The sequence below is a fragment of the Physella acuta genome, unplaced genomic scaffold (genome assembly GCF_028476545.2).
Source record: "Physella acuta isolate Inbredline_101_S28 unplaced genomic scaffold, ASM2847654v3 ptg000966l, whole genome shotgun sequence".
Taxonomy (NCBI): domain Eukaryota; kingdom Metazoa; phylum Mollusca; class Gastropoda; family Physidae; genus Physella; species Physella acuta.
Window position 1 is genome coordinate 39,279 of NW_026732483.1, and position 14,878 is coordinate 54,156.

The 14,878-nt window shown below is 34.6% G+C and overlaps 1 protein-coding gene across 1 annotated transcript; it reads left to right on the forward strand.

Annotated features, from left to right (window-relative positions):
• Positions 1–409: 409 nt before the first annotated feature.
• On the forward strand, positions 410–14,060 carry LOC131953958 (uncharacterized; the record flags this gene model as incomplete). Its single annotated transcript, XM_059317407.1, has 12 exons — positions 410–419; positions 6,044–6,112; positions 6,347–6,481; positions 6,573–6,725; positions 7,916–8,104; positions 9,089–9,304; positions 9,408–9,611; positions 10,176–10,319; positions 11,569–11,637; positions 11,925–11,962; positions 12,337–12,559; positions 13,882–14,060. Coding segments are annotated over 12 exons (1,629 nt in total), but the record flags the coding sequence as incomplete, so codon positions are not given.
• Between the last annotated feature and the right edge of the window lie 818 nt (positions 14,061–14,878).

Below are 14,878 nucleotides of genomic sequence, written 5' to 3' on the forward strand. Positions count from 1 at the left end.
ACAAACATTGATTGGTTGTATAGAAACTCCTTGATCGATTTCTGTCAGTCCAGTATCATAATTACTTACAAAACCTGTTTTTGAAAACGCTAAATACAATTTCTTAAATACATTCTCAAATGCCAATGTGTTTAGTCAAACATTTTTAAGCCATACCCCTCATCCACTACCTCTAAGCCATCATCATGAATGACTCTAAATTACACGATATATATATATATATATATATATATATATATATATATATATATATATATATATATATATATATATGTAAATTAAAAATATACTTTAATCAATAGATCCGTGAAGTGTAGGATACATGCATTTGTGTGTTAAGTTGTTATCAGACGGACAGACTTCAGGACGTTTCGCAGCACACTCGTTATCTAAAAGTTAAACAACTACACAATCTTCCAGTAAGTAATATTCCATAGACCTCTGGGACACATATCGCGATATTATTTGGCTCTAAACGTTATATCTATATAGTGTTCAAAGTATGGTAGATTAAAACAAAATACTAAAGAAATTTAAATGAATTACTGTCTTTTAAAAAAAAGTGTACGTGTTGTGACGCTCATTTATTAATAGGGTAAGTATCTGGAATTTATGAAAATGTCATGTTAAGTCTATATTATTTTACAAAAAAGATCTAAGTTTTAAAAATATATTCTGTTACTCATTATTATGCTATTGATGGGTAGTGGTCGCTGACAAATATTATTAATGTATAATATATATATATGTATATATATATATATATATATATATATATATATATATATATATATATATATATATATATATATATATATATATATATGTTACGGTCAAAGCCCGAAGTGCGGCCAAACCCCGGATTGGCCGGCCAATGCGCGGATTGGCCGGCTCTCTTGGCCAAAGCTCGAAGAACTTAGAACTAAGATCGTATTTCGTACATTGGCCGGCCAATGCGCGCACTGGCCGGGACGTACTGGCCAAAGTCCGAAGTGCTTAAACTTGACAGCGTATTTTGTACATTGGCCGGCCAATGCGCGCATTGGCCGGGATGTCCTGGCCAATGTTCTATCTAGACTAAGTTGTGATCGCGTTTTCATTATTCTGGGTGCGGTTTCATTGTGAGTAACGTATTGTTTAGCTCTTGTTTGTAAAGCATCCACAAGGATGTAAAAAGAGCTCAAGAGAAAGTACAAAAATATCACCAAAGAAATCATTACTATGTATCTTCGGTTGTGCAAGCCTTGTCAGACAAAATTGTCTAATCCCAAGAAAGGTCTTGTTTTCAAACCTTTAATATTTAAAGAATTTAACTCAAGATACCAAGTAGATATTATTGATATGCAAAGTAACACAGACGGCAAATACAAGTTTATACTCAGTTACCAGGATCATTTAACCAAGTTCATATTGTTGCGAGCTTTGGAAACCAAAAGAGCAGAAGAAGTTGCTTACCAGCTGCTGGATATCTTCACGACTATTGGTGCTCCAAGTGTGCTTCAATCAGATAATGGAAGAGAATTTGTGAATCAAGTTATTTCTGAACTAAAAAACATGTGGCCTAAACTTAAACTAGTTCACGGAAAACCAAGGCATAGCCAAAGCCAAGGTTCAGTCGAACGTGCCAACCAAAATGTTCAAAATATGATGATGACATGGATGCAAACAAATGAATCAGCTCATTGGGCTGAGAGTCTCAAATTCATTCAATTTATGAAAAATCGTTCTTTTCATCAAGGAATCCAACAATCACCATACGAAGCCTTGTTTGGATGCAAAGCAAAAGTGGGACTTCAAATCTAACAAGAGAGGCTCTCAATAAAATAGTTACTGAGGAAGATCTTGAGAACATTGAACAAGAAATGGAGGTTGACATTAATGCAACTACATCCTCAGCTAACACATCTGCTGCCGTTGCGGAACGTCCAGATCAGTTGCGTGACAATAATGTGGCCAACAAAATCTGTATAGTTTGTAAAAAACATTGTAGTGCAGCTCATTCTTGTGGATCCTGTGGCAAAGATGTCCATGCTATTTGTGGAGTACCCAATGAAGCAGACGAAGGTTACGGAGGGAACATTACCTGCAGATTGTGTCACAACAAACAAGACATCATGGAACACAGATCAGCAGCTCATACTGGCTTGCAAAATCAAGGTGCTAAGATGCTTAAAACATCAAATACAAAATTTAAAGATGGTGAAGTGGGTGACAATGTACGCATCCGTGTTCCAGATGTTGACAGAGGTAGCGGTGATCACCGAAGCGTGATTGCAGTTGTCATGAGCGTCGAGGGCGGTTTCTACAAATTAGGAACGGAACATGGTGTTCTAAAACAACTGTATGCTAGAAGTGAGTTTTCAATTCTTCACGAAAAACTGCTCTTATTGTCGTCAGTTGGCACTGAGGAAAAATCACTACGAACCATCGCATCTTCATCGCATCTTCACAATCATTGACTGGGGGCCAAGGCTACACTCGCTGCAATTGCACAACCAAGTGCACAACAAATCGCTGCAAGTGTAAAAATAACAAGCTGCTATGTAATTCTAAATGCCATAAAAGTTCAACTTGTTGTAACAAATGATAATACTGATTGATTGAGACTATAGTACAATAAAAAATATGAATGTTTCTGTCATTTACTTTAATTAATAATCAATAAAGACTTAATTTCATGATAATTACGGCATCAAAAAACCCAAAATCTGCTCATGATTTTCTAATTCAGACTTTGGCCAGGTCGTATTTAGCCAGATGATCTTCTAATTAAGACTTTGGCCGGTCCACCATGGCCAGTCCGAGGAATGGCCGGCCAAAGGCCGAAATCAAGAGCTATTTCAGACTTTGGCCGGTCCACCATGGCCAGTCTGCGGATTGGCCGGCCAAAGGCCGAAATCAAGCAAAGTTTCGGACTTTGACCGACTTATGGGAGGCGGTATTGGCCAATGCGCGGATTGGCCGGCCAATCCGCGCATTGGCCGACTTCGGGCTTTGACCGTAACATATATATATATATATATATATATATATATATATATATATATATATATATATATATGATTATAAGGCAAATGTATGTCTGTCTTTCTGTTTGTCATTTACGCATTACTACACCTTCTACTACAGCTTGGGGAAGTTGTTCAGAATACTGTATCTAAAAGCAAAAGTCAATTGACTTGAAAATTTGGCGAGTTGAATAAACGTTTTTAAAAGTTTTTTGCAAACAAATCTTATTTAAGGATACAAGATACATATGTTTTCGATATAGGTGACTTAGTGCTCATCATTTTATTTTCTTAATTCGGTACTAATACCTTTTAGCTATCTAACACTAACAATTCGGACTTCTACAGTTTACGGTTATCCTTTTATTGCGATAAGAAACATGGTACTCCCCCCCCCCCGGCAAACTATCTTCGAGCGGGTATTACATCTTTTATTGCTCGCGAGGCTCCATAGACCTTACAGCAATCTATCGGCCAAACACTCGTGTACACGCTGGTGTAGTGACCTTTTATTCTGTTCTACAAATAAGTGGGATAAAAGTTTCTACAAAGTAAAATTTGAAGTCTAACTCCATATAAAGCCATTCGCGTAAAAATAAATAATGGGAAGATTCACTGATAGGCTTGACCAATTGTATTATAGTAGAGTAAATCAAAATAATTCACAATAGGTTACAACTAACCACGTGGCCTGGCAACCATCTTTTATATTTGTTGTTTTAAAATGATACAACAACATTTAGGTTAATAAATTAAACTTTGCTAACTTTGTTGACTGTCATTGGAACACTATTAAAGATTGTTTAGTATGTTTTATACTAAGCTGAAACAATGCGTTATGGACATGTCTGTCAGTGTGAAGAATGCACTAAATCCATCCCCTTCACCCCCCTCATCCCCTTCTCGCTATTCAACCAAAGACAAGTTTATAATCTTGTTACATTATTATGTGAAAGGCTTGGACGAGTTCATCAGACTTTACATCGGACTGTAAACTACACATGTGTTAATGTGTATGCCTTTAACTCTGTGTAGTGTTTTCCGCTAACTAATGTAGATACTAGATGGGATAGCTGATAAGCACTCACTTAGGCCCTGTATGGAAACATGGTGCTTAACACTATCTACACGGTGAATAAACATTGGTAATCTATGGCTCATCGGATCTTCACGCACTATCTCGCGGTTAGGGGGAGAGGGGTGAAGGGCGTGTCTACCCTCAAGTGCTGTATCCCAGATTGTGTAGTAAGCTTAGCATTGTATCAACTAAAAACTACGTTTACTATAAGTCTTTAGGAAATATTGAAATTTATGAAGCACCACCCCCAAATTTGGCTCATAAATGTACGTAAAATATGTATTAAAATTGAATACAAACTTTAGCAATGAATAAACTTAGAAATGTATAGTTTGGTTTGAGAAATCTACATCTTTCATCAGCTTTTTAAAAATATCTTTTGGAAATAAAGGTTTAGAGGTTTGAAAAGGTGTTAGTTTTCACACCCTTTCGTAGTTTTCATGGCAACCAGTACTGCTATAGGGGGCTATATATATTATTTTGTCTATAGGTTAACATCTATTAACATATTCATTTATTAATCACCCCGAAACGTGTTACATTTTGTAAAAAAATAATGCGTGGTTTCTAGCCTTAATTTTGCAAGAGCTCTCTCTTTACGGTGTATAAAAATAAAAGTCGGATCTACGCCGTTAATCTGCCATGAAACTTTGGGGAGTTGGTGAGAATACTCCCTAGAAGATTTCTGCGATAAAAAAAATTTCCTATTTTCGGTGCTCAGGAGGGTGCACTTTTTGTCAATATTGAGTTCTAGAGCGGCAGTTTAATCATATCGTATTCGTTAATCGGACGTCCTGCATAGCTGATAAAGGTTACTATTTAATTCAGTGTTAAAACTTCAAGAGGCTATTGTGTGACCAGAAGCAGCTGGGGCTCCCGTATGAGCACCATGGTGCTTAAGTTAGTTTAAAAAAGGCTATACACTAAATACACGATGGGCAACAACGATGGTTACTAAATCGAATCAGGCGCGGTCTCCAGCGCCCTTGTAGTGTGCGATTTGGCAACTGGGCTATCCCTTAAGCAAATTGTCCTCTTCGTTCGTTCTAAATAGTGCGATGAACTATGCATAAGGTGGGGTTTTACAAGCATTCACTAAACAAATCAGGCGTGTTTCCCGGCACACCGGCAGGGTGCGATTTGGCGCCCTACAATATGCTGCGAACACTATGGTGCTTAAATTATAGCTTTAAGAAGAGCCCTACAATATTGACAAGGCAGCACACAACATTCTATGATTAAACCGAGGGCGCGTACACAACGCCCCATAGATAGTGTAATCGGGGGCTCACGAGAGTGCCCCTCTATATGTGGGTCATTTTCATGCGTTAGGAATATACCACAATGACCATATTGTTTTTTGCACAAAAATGCTCAAATCTCTCTTCATTAGTAGACATTTATCCAAGTGCATAGATGCCCATGACATGTTCATATACTGTATTTTTTGGCCCTTTTTGTCGTTAAATATCCCAGCAAGAGGGTTATGTTTTTCTGCGGGTACATTTCAAAACATTTTTGAAGTCTTTTATAGTACTTTGGTTTATCTCTTCTTCCTTGTCAGTTATTGGAGCAGAGGCGTAGCGACCCTTCACGGCGCCCTGGGACAAACTTTCGCTTTGCACCCCCCCCCCCCTCAAACTTTTGCTTTGCAACCCCCCCCCCCCCCCCTCAAACTTTCGATTTGCTCCCCCCCCTCAAACTTTCTATTACTTTTTCCAACCAATTTTGGCGCCCCCTAAGGTTGGCGCCCTCCCCCATAGCTACGCCTCTGTATTGGAGCATAGCACATGACGATGTCCATGTCGATGCCCCTTTTTTCTGTATGTCTGAGTAGCTCTATAAAATTTGCATTGTTTTTATAACGGTCGACTAAAAAGATAAATGTAAAATTCTTAACCGTTACACCCGTTGGTGTGTTTTTATACACTAATATATTCTACTTTATACCTTAAAGGAAAGGATTGCAATATAGTTCTTCTATCAACATTGTTATTATTTACTAATTTAAGGATTACGAGTGGAGGTTTGTGATATTTATGTTTTTATTTAGTAACTTTTATAGATATTTGTGTACAAGTATACACGCCTACACATAAAAATCAGATGTACAGTACTTAAGTTTATTACGATAATGTTGAAGAGTTTTTTTTTTATCTGAACTCACTTGAGAGAATGAACAAAAATAAATAAATAATAAAAACAAGCGTATAAGCAACGAAATAATATATTATAATCTCATATAATTTCCTGTCATTAGCATGTGACACTGGCTGGTTCGGCTCTAGCTGTCAGTACAAATGTCACTGTGCCAACAACCAATGTGATGTTGACGGAAAGTGTACAGGAGGGTCTACATGTGTCAGGGGCTGGTTTGGTCCTCTATGTCAATATCGTGAGTAGTTTGATAATAAGACATATTTATAAAGTTATGTTGAGCAGATACAATCATCCCTTTATGAGGTTGACTTTTTATTATCAAACAGAGGACCTGACAACAGTTCAGCCAGGAACGACAACATCTAACACCATAGTAACAGATGGCGATGACATGACGTGTGCGAGGGTTCAAACATTTACTGTGTCGTGGGATATTGCTTATCAAGTCAAGTGGCTTAGGGTTGTCCTCTATGAAGCGGGTTAGTAAAAGTAAAAAAATAAATTGTTGAGAATGCTAATTTTTTGCATAGACCTCTGATAATGGCTAGGCTGTATTGGAAAACTGTCGTTTCGACACAGAGACCTCGACTAGGGCTAAACAATAACCGCAAGTGAAATTCTTTTTATATGAGTTATATTACGAAAAAACGTTTTGCCGAACGACCACCTTGATATTTTGTGAGGCCGTAGAAGAACGCCTAAGGGTGTCATAAAAACATGCCATATCTGGGAAAATTTCGTAAAGTGGTGAAAACTGACCTGTCTTTTTTCCCTATATAAACTTTGTAATTTATGGGAAAAACAGGGTAATGTCAACAGAGATTTTAGGGTACTTAACCTCTGTACATCTGGCTAATTTTTTACATGCACATCTGTTGATGACTAGGCCGTATGGAAAAACTATTGGTTTAAGCTCTCGATGAAGGTTAAAAAATGACCGCGAGTGAAATTCTCCTTATATGTGCTATATATTAAAAATTGAATTTGCTCAAACCCCCTACGACGCTTCGCATGGTCGTAGACCGACACTGAGGGATAACAAAAAACATTCCGCCCGTCGGAAAAAACCCGGGGGTCGTTAGATTTGTATAGATGCCGTATTTTCTAATATGAGCATAGCATTTGTTTTTTAAGAAAAAGTAAACAAAGACTACGTTATTTGGTCTACGTTCAAGGGAAGTAACTTTTTAAATTAATGTTTTAAAAATTATTTTTATACTTTTTCCGACAAAAACAAAAGTCAGGAAGTATAGCAATCGTTTAAATATATGAAAATTAATTGCGAAAGTAAATTCAATATAATATTTGAGCTGTATTTTTAAGGCAGCCTTTGTAGTTTTAATTACTTTGGGAGAAATTAGTTTGTGAATATTCCATCAACTGTTTGACGTGAAATTACTCAGACTCTTTAAACTTAAAAACTCTACAAAACAGCCACTCAGCAAGTAATTAATCATTCAAATTTCAAATGTTTTTTTGAAAACCTAAGCAAAGCTAGTAAAGTTATAACTATACTGAGACAGTTGATTGACATTAAGATAGTATAGCAATTTCGTAATTAAAGCTTTTACTAAAACAATAGAATTAACAAACTCTTGGTAAACTTGTATGTCATATGTAATAGACTGTTATCAACATGGTGTGTTATTAAAGTAAATGTTCATTTCAGACTCGCTTCAAAATGTCCAAGTGAATTTTAAAAACAACAGTGGAGCAGACATTGCCTGCACTGAACAGACTCTTGTTAGAGTTTACGCTAAAGTCACCGATATCTTCTGTTCTAACAATATTTTGGCACAGCAAGTTGTTGTTGACTTTAAATCATATAAAAATGTTTGCTCTATTTTAATGAGTGGGGGTAAGGAATTACATGCTACATTTATGTTTCAAAATTAGAAAACATTACACTTCATAAATATTCGTAGAAACTATCTTGTCTTCAACAATTCCCCTAAAAGTGCTTATTAAGTCTTATACAAGCTTTTATTACAAGCTTTCATTTATTTTCCTCTGTCATCAGTCTATCTGTCGTCAGTCTGTTGTAATAGATCAAAACTTCAAATTGGCAGATTTGTTCCGAACTTGGTACGTGGGTCAGGCTTGATGACAACAAAATCTGACATCAAATTTGACTTAATTGGATGAGAGATTGATTTATTATGAATACATTATTTTTTCCGCACTATTATACGCGCATTGCCATGTTCGCTTTGTGCGCATATGTTTTTATTCATGCAACTCTATTTTAAAAAAAAAAGTAAATAAAAGACTGAAAACAAAAATTGAATAAAAAACGTTTTAATGGCAAGCTCTTTATATGTCATAATGCACTGGAAAAGAGAATATAAATGATTTTCTTTAAATATATAATAATAAACCAATATATATATATATATATATATATATATATATATATATATATATATATATATATATATGTAAATTATTGCGACCCACGCTTTTCGTTATAGTTATAATATTGTGGTGCATAATTCTGTGTTTAAAAAAAATATATATTTATTTTCTCCGTTTTAGTTTATTATTACATAAAACCTTGTTATTGAACATTTATATGCACTTATTTTATTATACAGCTGTATAACATATTGAATGGAAACTATACCAAACGTTACATAATGGTGAATATAAATATATAATGATCAGATAATAAGTTTATCAAATGTTTTTTCATTTGAAATCAAACATACATGACGTCACGCAATTAGCAAGACCGTTATTCCATTATTTGATGAATCCTACCCAAGTGCATCGATTAAGATCTGGAAGTAGGCTAAGTACGAATGTACTAAATAGTAGTATTCAACATTTTTGACTGATTTAGGTCGCAATCTTGCTCTAAGACAACCGACCTGGCAATCAGGCAATTACTCAGAGGGCGTGCTGATATTTGATTCTACCAGAGCTGTAGACGGGAATCCAAGTAGTGATTTCTTTAATGAAAAATCTTGCACGCACACTAAAACAGAATCACCTGGCTCTTGGAGGGTAACTTTTACACAGCCACTGTTCCTTAACAGATATGTGCTGTATAACAGAGGTAACATAAGTTAAATTTGTATATTTATCAATTAAGCAGAGATGAACCGAAGGCCGCGTTACTTTACAAAGCCTGTGTAACTTGAAGTCATTTGTATCACCAGATAGTAGCCGTCAACGGCTCAAAGGATTCACCTTGACAAGCTACAGTTCTACACATAATAAACTCTTCTATTATCAAGATACACATACTGGAAACAATGTAACTATTTACAACGTGACAACAACTACACCAACAACACCCGTGTCTTATGTTGTTGTAAATGTTTCCGATATTCTAACGTTGTGTGAGGTGGAGGCAAATGGCGGTAAGTGATACACAAAACTAATTATACCATACCAGTGTTTTCCTAAGAAAAAATCAGTTGTGTCGAAATGTTGTGGTAATATACCTTTATAATTACCTAAACATCTTTTACGTTTTGATTTCTGAAAGAGGGGAGAGCCAACATAGTAATAGTTTGAAAATTAAGAAGTCCTAAGTGGTAATGGGAATTCTCTTCTTCCAGTGAAGTAGAGTATTTGCCAGAGATGTTTGCACTTTTTCAGAACCGTTTTTTTAATAAACAAGTATAGCGTGTGAACTTGTCCCACGTTTCTAATTGTTGCAATAAAAGTAAACATCTAAAAACTGATTTTTCTTGTGTACATTATCTCTCTATTCTTTTATCATCCTATAAATATTTATTAATTGCATGTATAAACCATTTATGATAGTGTGACTGTGTTAAAACACGTTTTGTAACATTAAAAAAAACAAAGTATGGCATGAACTAGTCCTGGGTCATCCTACACGTTAAGTTAGTATAAGTTCGATGTAATTGATATACACATATGTATAGTAAGCCAAGTTTTACCTCCTATCCTCATAGACTTTATTTGCACCAGTGGAACATTTGGACTAGAATGTGCCAACACCTGCAACTGTAACGACCCAACTGAGACATGTTTTGTAGCTACAGGTGGATGTCGGTCTGGTTGTGCTGTGGGATATCAAGGGGAGGGGTGTGTAGAAGGTATGGAATAGTATGTTTTGTAACGTTATATATTATATTATATACATGGGACGGCGCCGCCTAACGGTAGAGAGTTGGATACCCGAAATTCTAGAGTTCGATTCCGGGTTCCAGTCAGAAGACCGTTCCTGAGTCCACTCAGTTCTGGCTGGGATAGTGCTGACCACACTATTCCTTTATAAGTCGAGGTCTCTACTTCATCAGCCCCATGCGTGTTGGGCACGAAATATCAGGTGGGGGGTTGGGTGTCGTTCGGCTAAAGTTGTTTTCGATATATAGCTCATATAAGTTGATTGTCAGTCGAGGTCAGTTTTGACCCTATCATCGTGTAATTTGCAGCCGACCGGCACCGGTACCCTTGTTCCGTCGGCCCGACTCAGGAGCCAGTCAAATTTGAAACGCCTATGCGGCATCCGACTACTTTCCTTTATATATTTAGATAAACTACTAAGAAAAGAAAGCGGGAGTGACCAACCCTAAACTTTCTCGAATATACTTAAGTTATATAAAACTACAGGGGATGGCAACTCAGGATATAGTCATGATTTTTAATCAATTTTTAATTAAAATTAAAAAAAATAGAATAGAATATTATAGAACACATAATTGCGCATCAAGTAAACAACAAAGAACGTGTGTATAATAGTGCGGAATATAACTACGTTAAAAATTAATGTGTTTTTTGAGAAATCGGAAATAGCGAAAACTACTACTACCGTTAAACTGTAATTACTCAAAGTTTGAGAGAAGTCAGAAAAGATTTTTTACTTATTTGTGAAATTTCGTTTATCCATCTGTAAATATACTAAAGTTACAACCTTAAGAAAAATTAAAAGTAGAATAAGACCAACTTCCAGTTAACGGGAATCGCTGAAAAATTAATACATAGCTACAAATTTGATATCATACTTATATATTATGAAATTTCATCAACCTAGTTGTAACGATACTCACGTCAAAAATGAGTAGATAACTCGGAATGTGAACCTCATCGTATGCACTAGCACTGTGAGCGGGGAGGTTTACTTTCTCAGTGTGTTATGTAGTTTAGTACAAATAAACTACTAATCTAACATTGTGTTATGAAATATGGAAGTGAAACTGCAAACAAAAATGTAAAAATTTATTTATAATTATCAGTGTAAATTATGAAACTAAAGCATGCGTTGGTTTTTGTACAAAGAGTGTGCTATACACCATTACGGTGAGAACTGCCTGTACAACTGTTCACCAAATTGTATTGACTCAGTCTGTGACAGCATCACTGGGGAATGTTCCAGCTGTGTTCGAGGTTTTCAAGGACCCCACTGTGAAAAACGTTAGTGGTTCTATTTATAAAATAGTATAAAATTGAGAAAATGTTTTAAAAGTTGTTTTTTTAAATAACACGAGTCTTTATCAATGTACGATAGTTTATTTATGAACTATGTAATAAGTGAGAGTACATTTAATATAATGGCTTGGTTTAATTGCAAGGTTTATGCTGCACGTTTCTTCACATAAATAATGTTTCATTAAAAATAAGTAAACGTTGTTATTTTAACCTAAGTTAAATATTTGCTCTGAAGTATAAACATGAAATACTTATAAGTAATAACTCCTCAGCATGCAATGCTACATATCAAGGTGAGAGTTGCAAGCAAGTATGTAGCATGGATGGTTTAGACCAGCTTTGTAACAACATCAATGGTTCGTGTTACAGCTGTAATACTGGGAGACATGGGGAACTTTGTGATGAAGGTACCTTATAACTAAAATTATGTTGTGTAACATGTAATTATTCCCTTAAATGTTTTAGTCAACATCGTATTTAAATTATTGAATGTCAACATCAATAGCTTGTAAAAATATATTTTAACATCTTGGTTGAAATATTGGAACCTTTGAATGTCGAAGCAATTAATATTATTGCAATTATTCGTATATAATCTACACCAGAGATTACACCTAAAACAGATTGTGTTAACTCGTATTACGTAAGTATCTTTTGAGAAACATGTTTTTATTTAAGTTTCAGACACAAAAAAAAGATTATTCAAAGGGAATGAAAGATGGCATCGGCATTGGAATAGGTATAGGAACCATGTGTGGTGTCTTCATCATCAGCATTGCTGTTATATGTCTAGTATGGAGGCTAAAGAGGACAACGCATTCTAACGGCAATGCAAAAAATAACTATTCTAATCAAGTCTTAGAATTAGGAGACGGATTAACATCACCTGAATTTAACAGTAAAAATGGTTTGTACACTATTATTCGATTACTCCTTATATATTACAAAAATTCTTAATGGGAAGAAAAATGTATAAGAAAAAAATATCCCGAGAAAATGAAAATATATTTCTATGTATCAGAAAAATAAAATGAAATATGTACTACGGTTTTAAAACTGAACCATATATCTGTTTTGAAAACAGTATTTTTTAAAATCCACAACCAAAAACGTAATATAATACAACAAAGCGTCATGTAACCGATTAAAATACAATTCAAAAACTAAATCTAAAAAAAACGAAGTGTACCAAAGAAAACACAACCCGATAAAATTAGAAAATAACAAACAAACACAATAAGAATATCAACAGTTTACGAAGAATAACTGTAATTAAAAAAAAAATTAAAACATGTACTACGGTTATAAAACAGTATTTATAATAATCAGTATTTTTAAAAAAAAATCCACAACCAAACACGTAATCCGACTTAAACACAATATAAAAGTAAACTTACAACATGAAGGATACTTAAGAAATCACAGCCTAATAATAACATTTCAAAACAATAAAAACAAAAGGTCAACAGCATACGAATTAAAAAAAAACAAACTATAATATTTGTAACAGTAACACAACACAGATAAAGGAAAAAATAGGAAAATAAAACAACGCACGAAAAATAAATTACAACAATTATTTCAAAATAAATACGAAATAAATGCACGAAGAAAATAATGAAAACATGAATTAATTATGACAGCGTAAAAAACAAAGCACAAACACTTACACTATAATCATTTACAAGGGATCACAGTCTAATGCTTTCCTCGTGATGTTCTCCTCTCCCCTTCTCATGGTAGCCTACCCACTATTTATAAAATTATATCATCTAAACTAAGAAACATCGACAAAACACTCGCTTACCCCCTTCTACCAAAAAATCCCTTTTTCACAAATTAAATATATTAAATCTATACGCAACAATCTCTTGCATTGCATTCAACATGCATTGATAAAATCCGAAAGAATCTGATTTATTGATGTTTATTAATTTTTTGCGACCAGCCAATATTAAATATATTATTCAAAAAGCGGTAACAAACGCCTTTTAAAAACCTCTATTTCATATAACACATTTTTAAGACTTTTGATTTAGAACGTAAAGGAAAGGAAACTTACCTTCGATAAAAAAAAATAATGTTACACTAATATTTACACAGTCTATTACGGCGTTTAGAAGTCAACGCTAGTAACGTGTATTGTTATATCACCTTCGCAAGTTATATTTTCTATAAACAAGTTTTGTTTTACTTTTACCAAATATAAAAAATACTTGCACATTTCAGAGAACACTAAAGTGTATGACTATATTAATGAATCACCGGAAATTACATTGCAAGAAGCAACGAATGAAGCAAGCATAACATCTACCACCTACAACTCATTAAAAAATGAATACAATGATGACTCTAATTATATGTCAGTAGTACCAAGTAAACAAAAACACATTAAGCCACGTAATTAAGGTAAGTCGAGACGCTGCAATGATCAGTTTAAATAGATTTTCTTTATTGAGTTTGTATAATCCTAAACCTGAACATTTACTGTGTGAACAAAACTGTTCTTCAAAAATGTATGAGTTTTGTTTAATAAGAAAACAATAATATTGATATGTATGAACAGTTTGTAGAGCAAACAAAATACAGTCAAACTAAATGTAAATATATGTTTAATACTAAAGATGATTACAAAAACTAACAATTTTTCCATACTCAGAGCATGACAAATAAGGGCGGCTACTTTTACAGTTGCCAACCAATACTTAGCGGAAACATTTTCAACTGGACCAGTGCTGATTAGGCGATGACCAACTCGGCGAAAATCGGACTGTGCAAAAAATGTTTTTGTAAAAAAAATCCTGGCGATTGTTTTTTGTTTTTTTTTTGTACTTCCTAAAGTATTTTTTTTCACATTTAAAAAAATAATTACAAATACAATATAAAGCATGCAATAATAAACTGAATATAGTTTTTACACCTGATTTGTATTGCATTTGTATTGCTACTGCGATTGGATTACATTACGCATTCCTAAAACTCTCCTACATGAGCACTTTTGCGCCTACAGTCGTATGAAGAGCGACCTACACTACGGAATCGGTGAGCTACAGAAATGCATATGACACTAGTAGCTCTCAGTTTAGGTAAACTCTGGCACACAAGAGTGTCCAAGACACCCCCAAACAAGTAGGCTAGTTGTTTACCGAGGCGTGTTCCAACATATCTTATTGCTGTGGTTGATCAATGTACTCCAAACCCACCCTTAAACTAATATATGAAATAT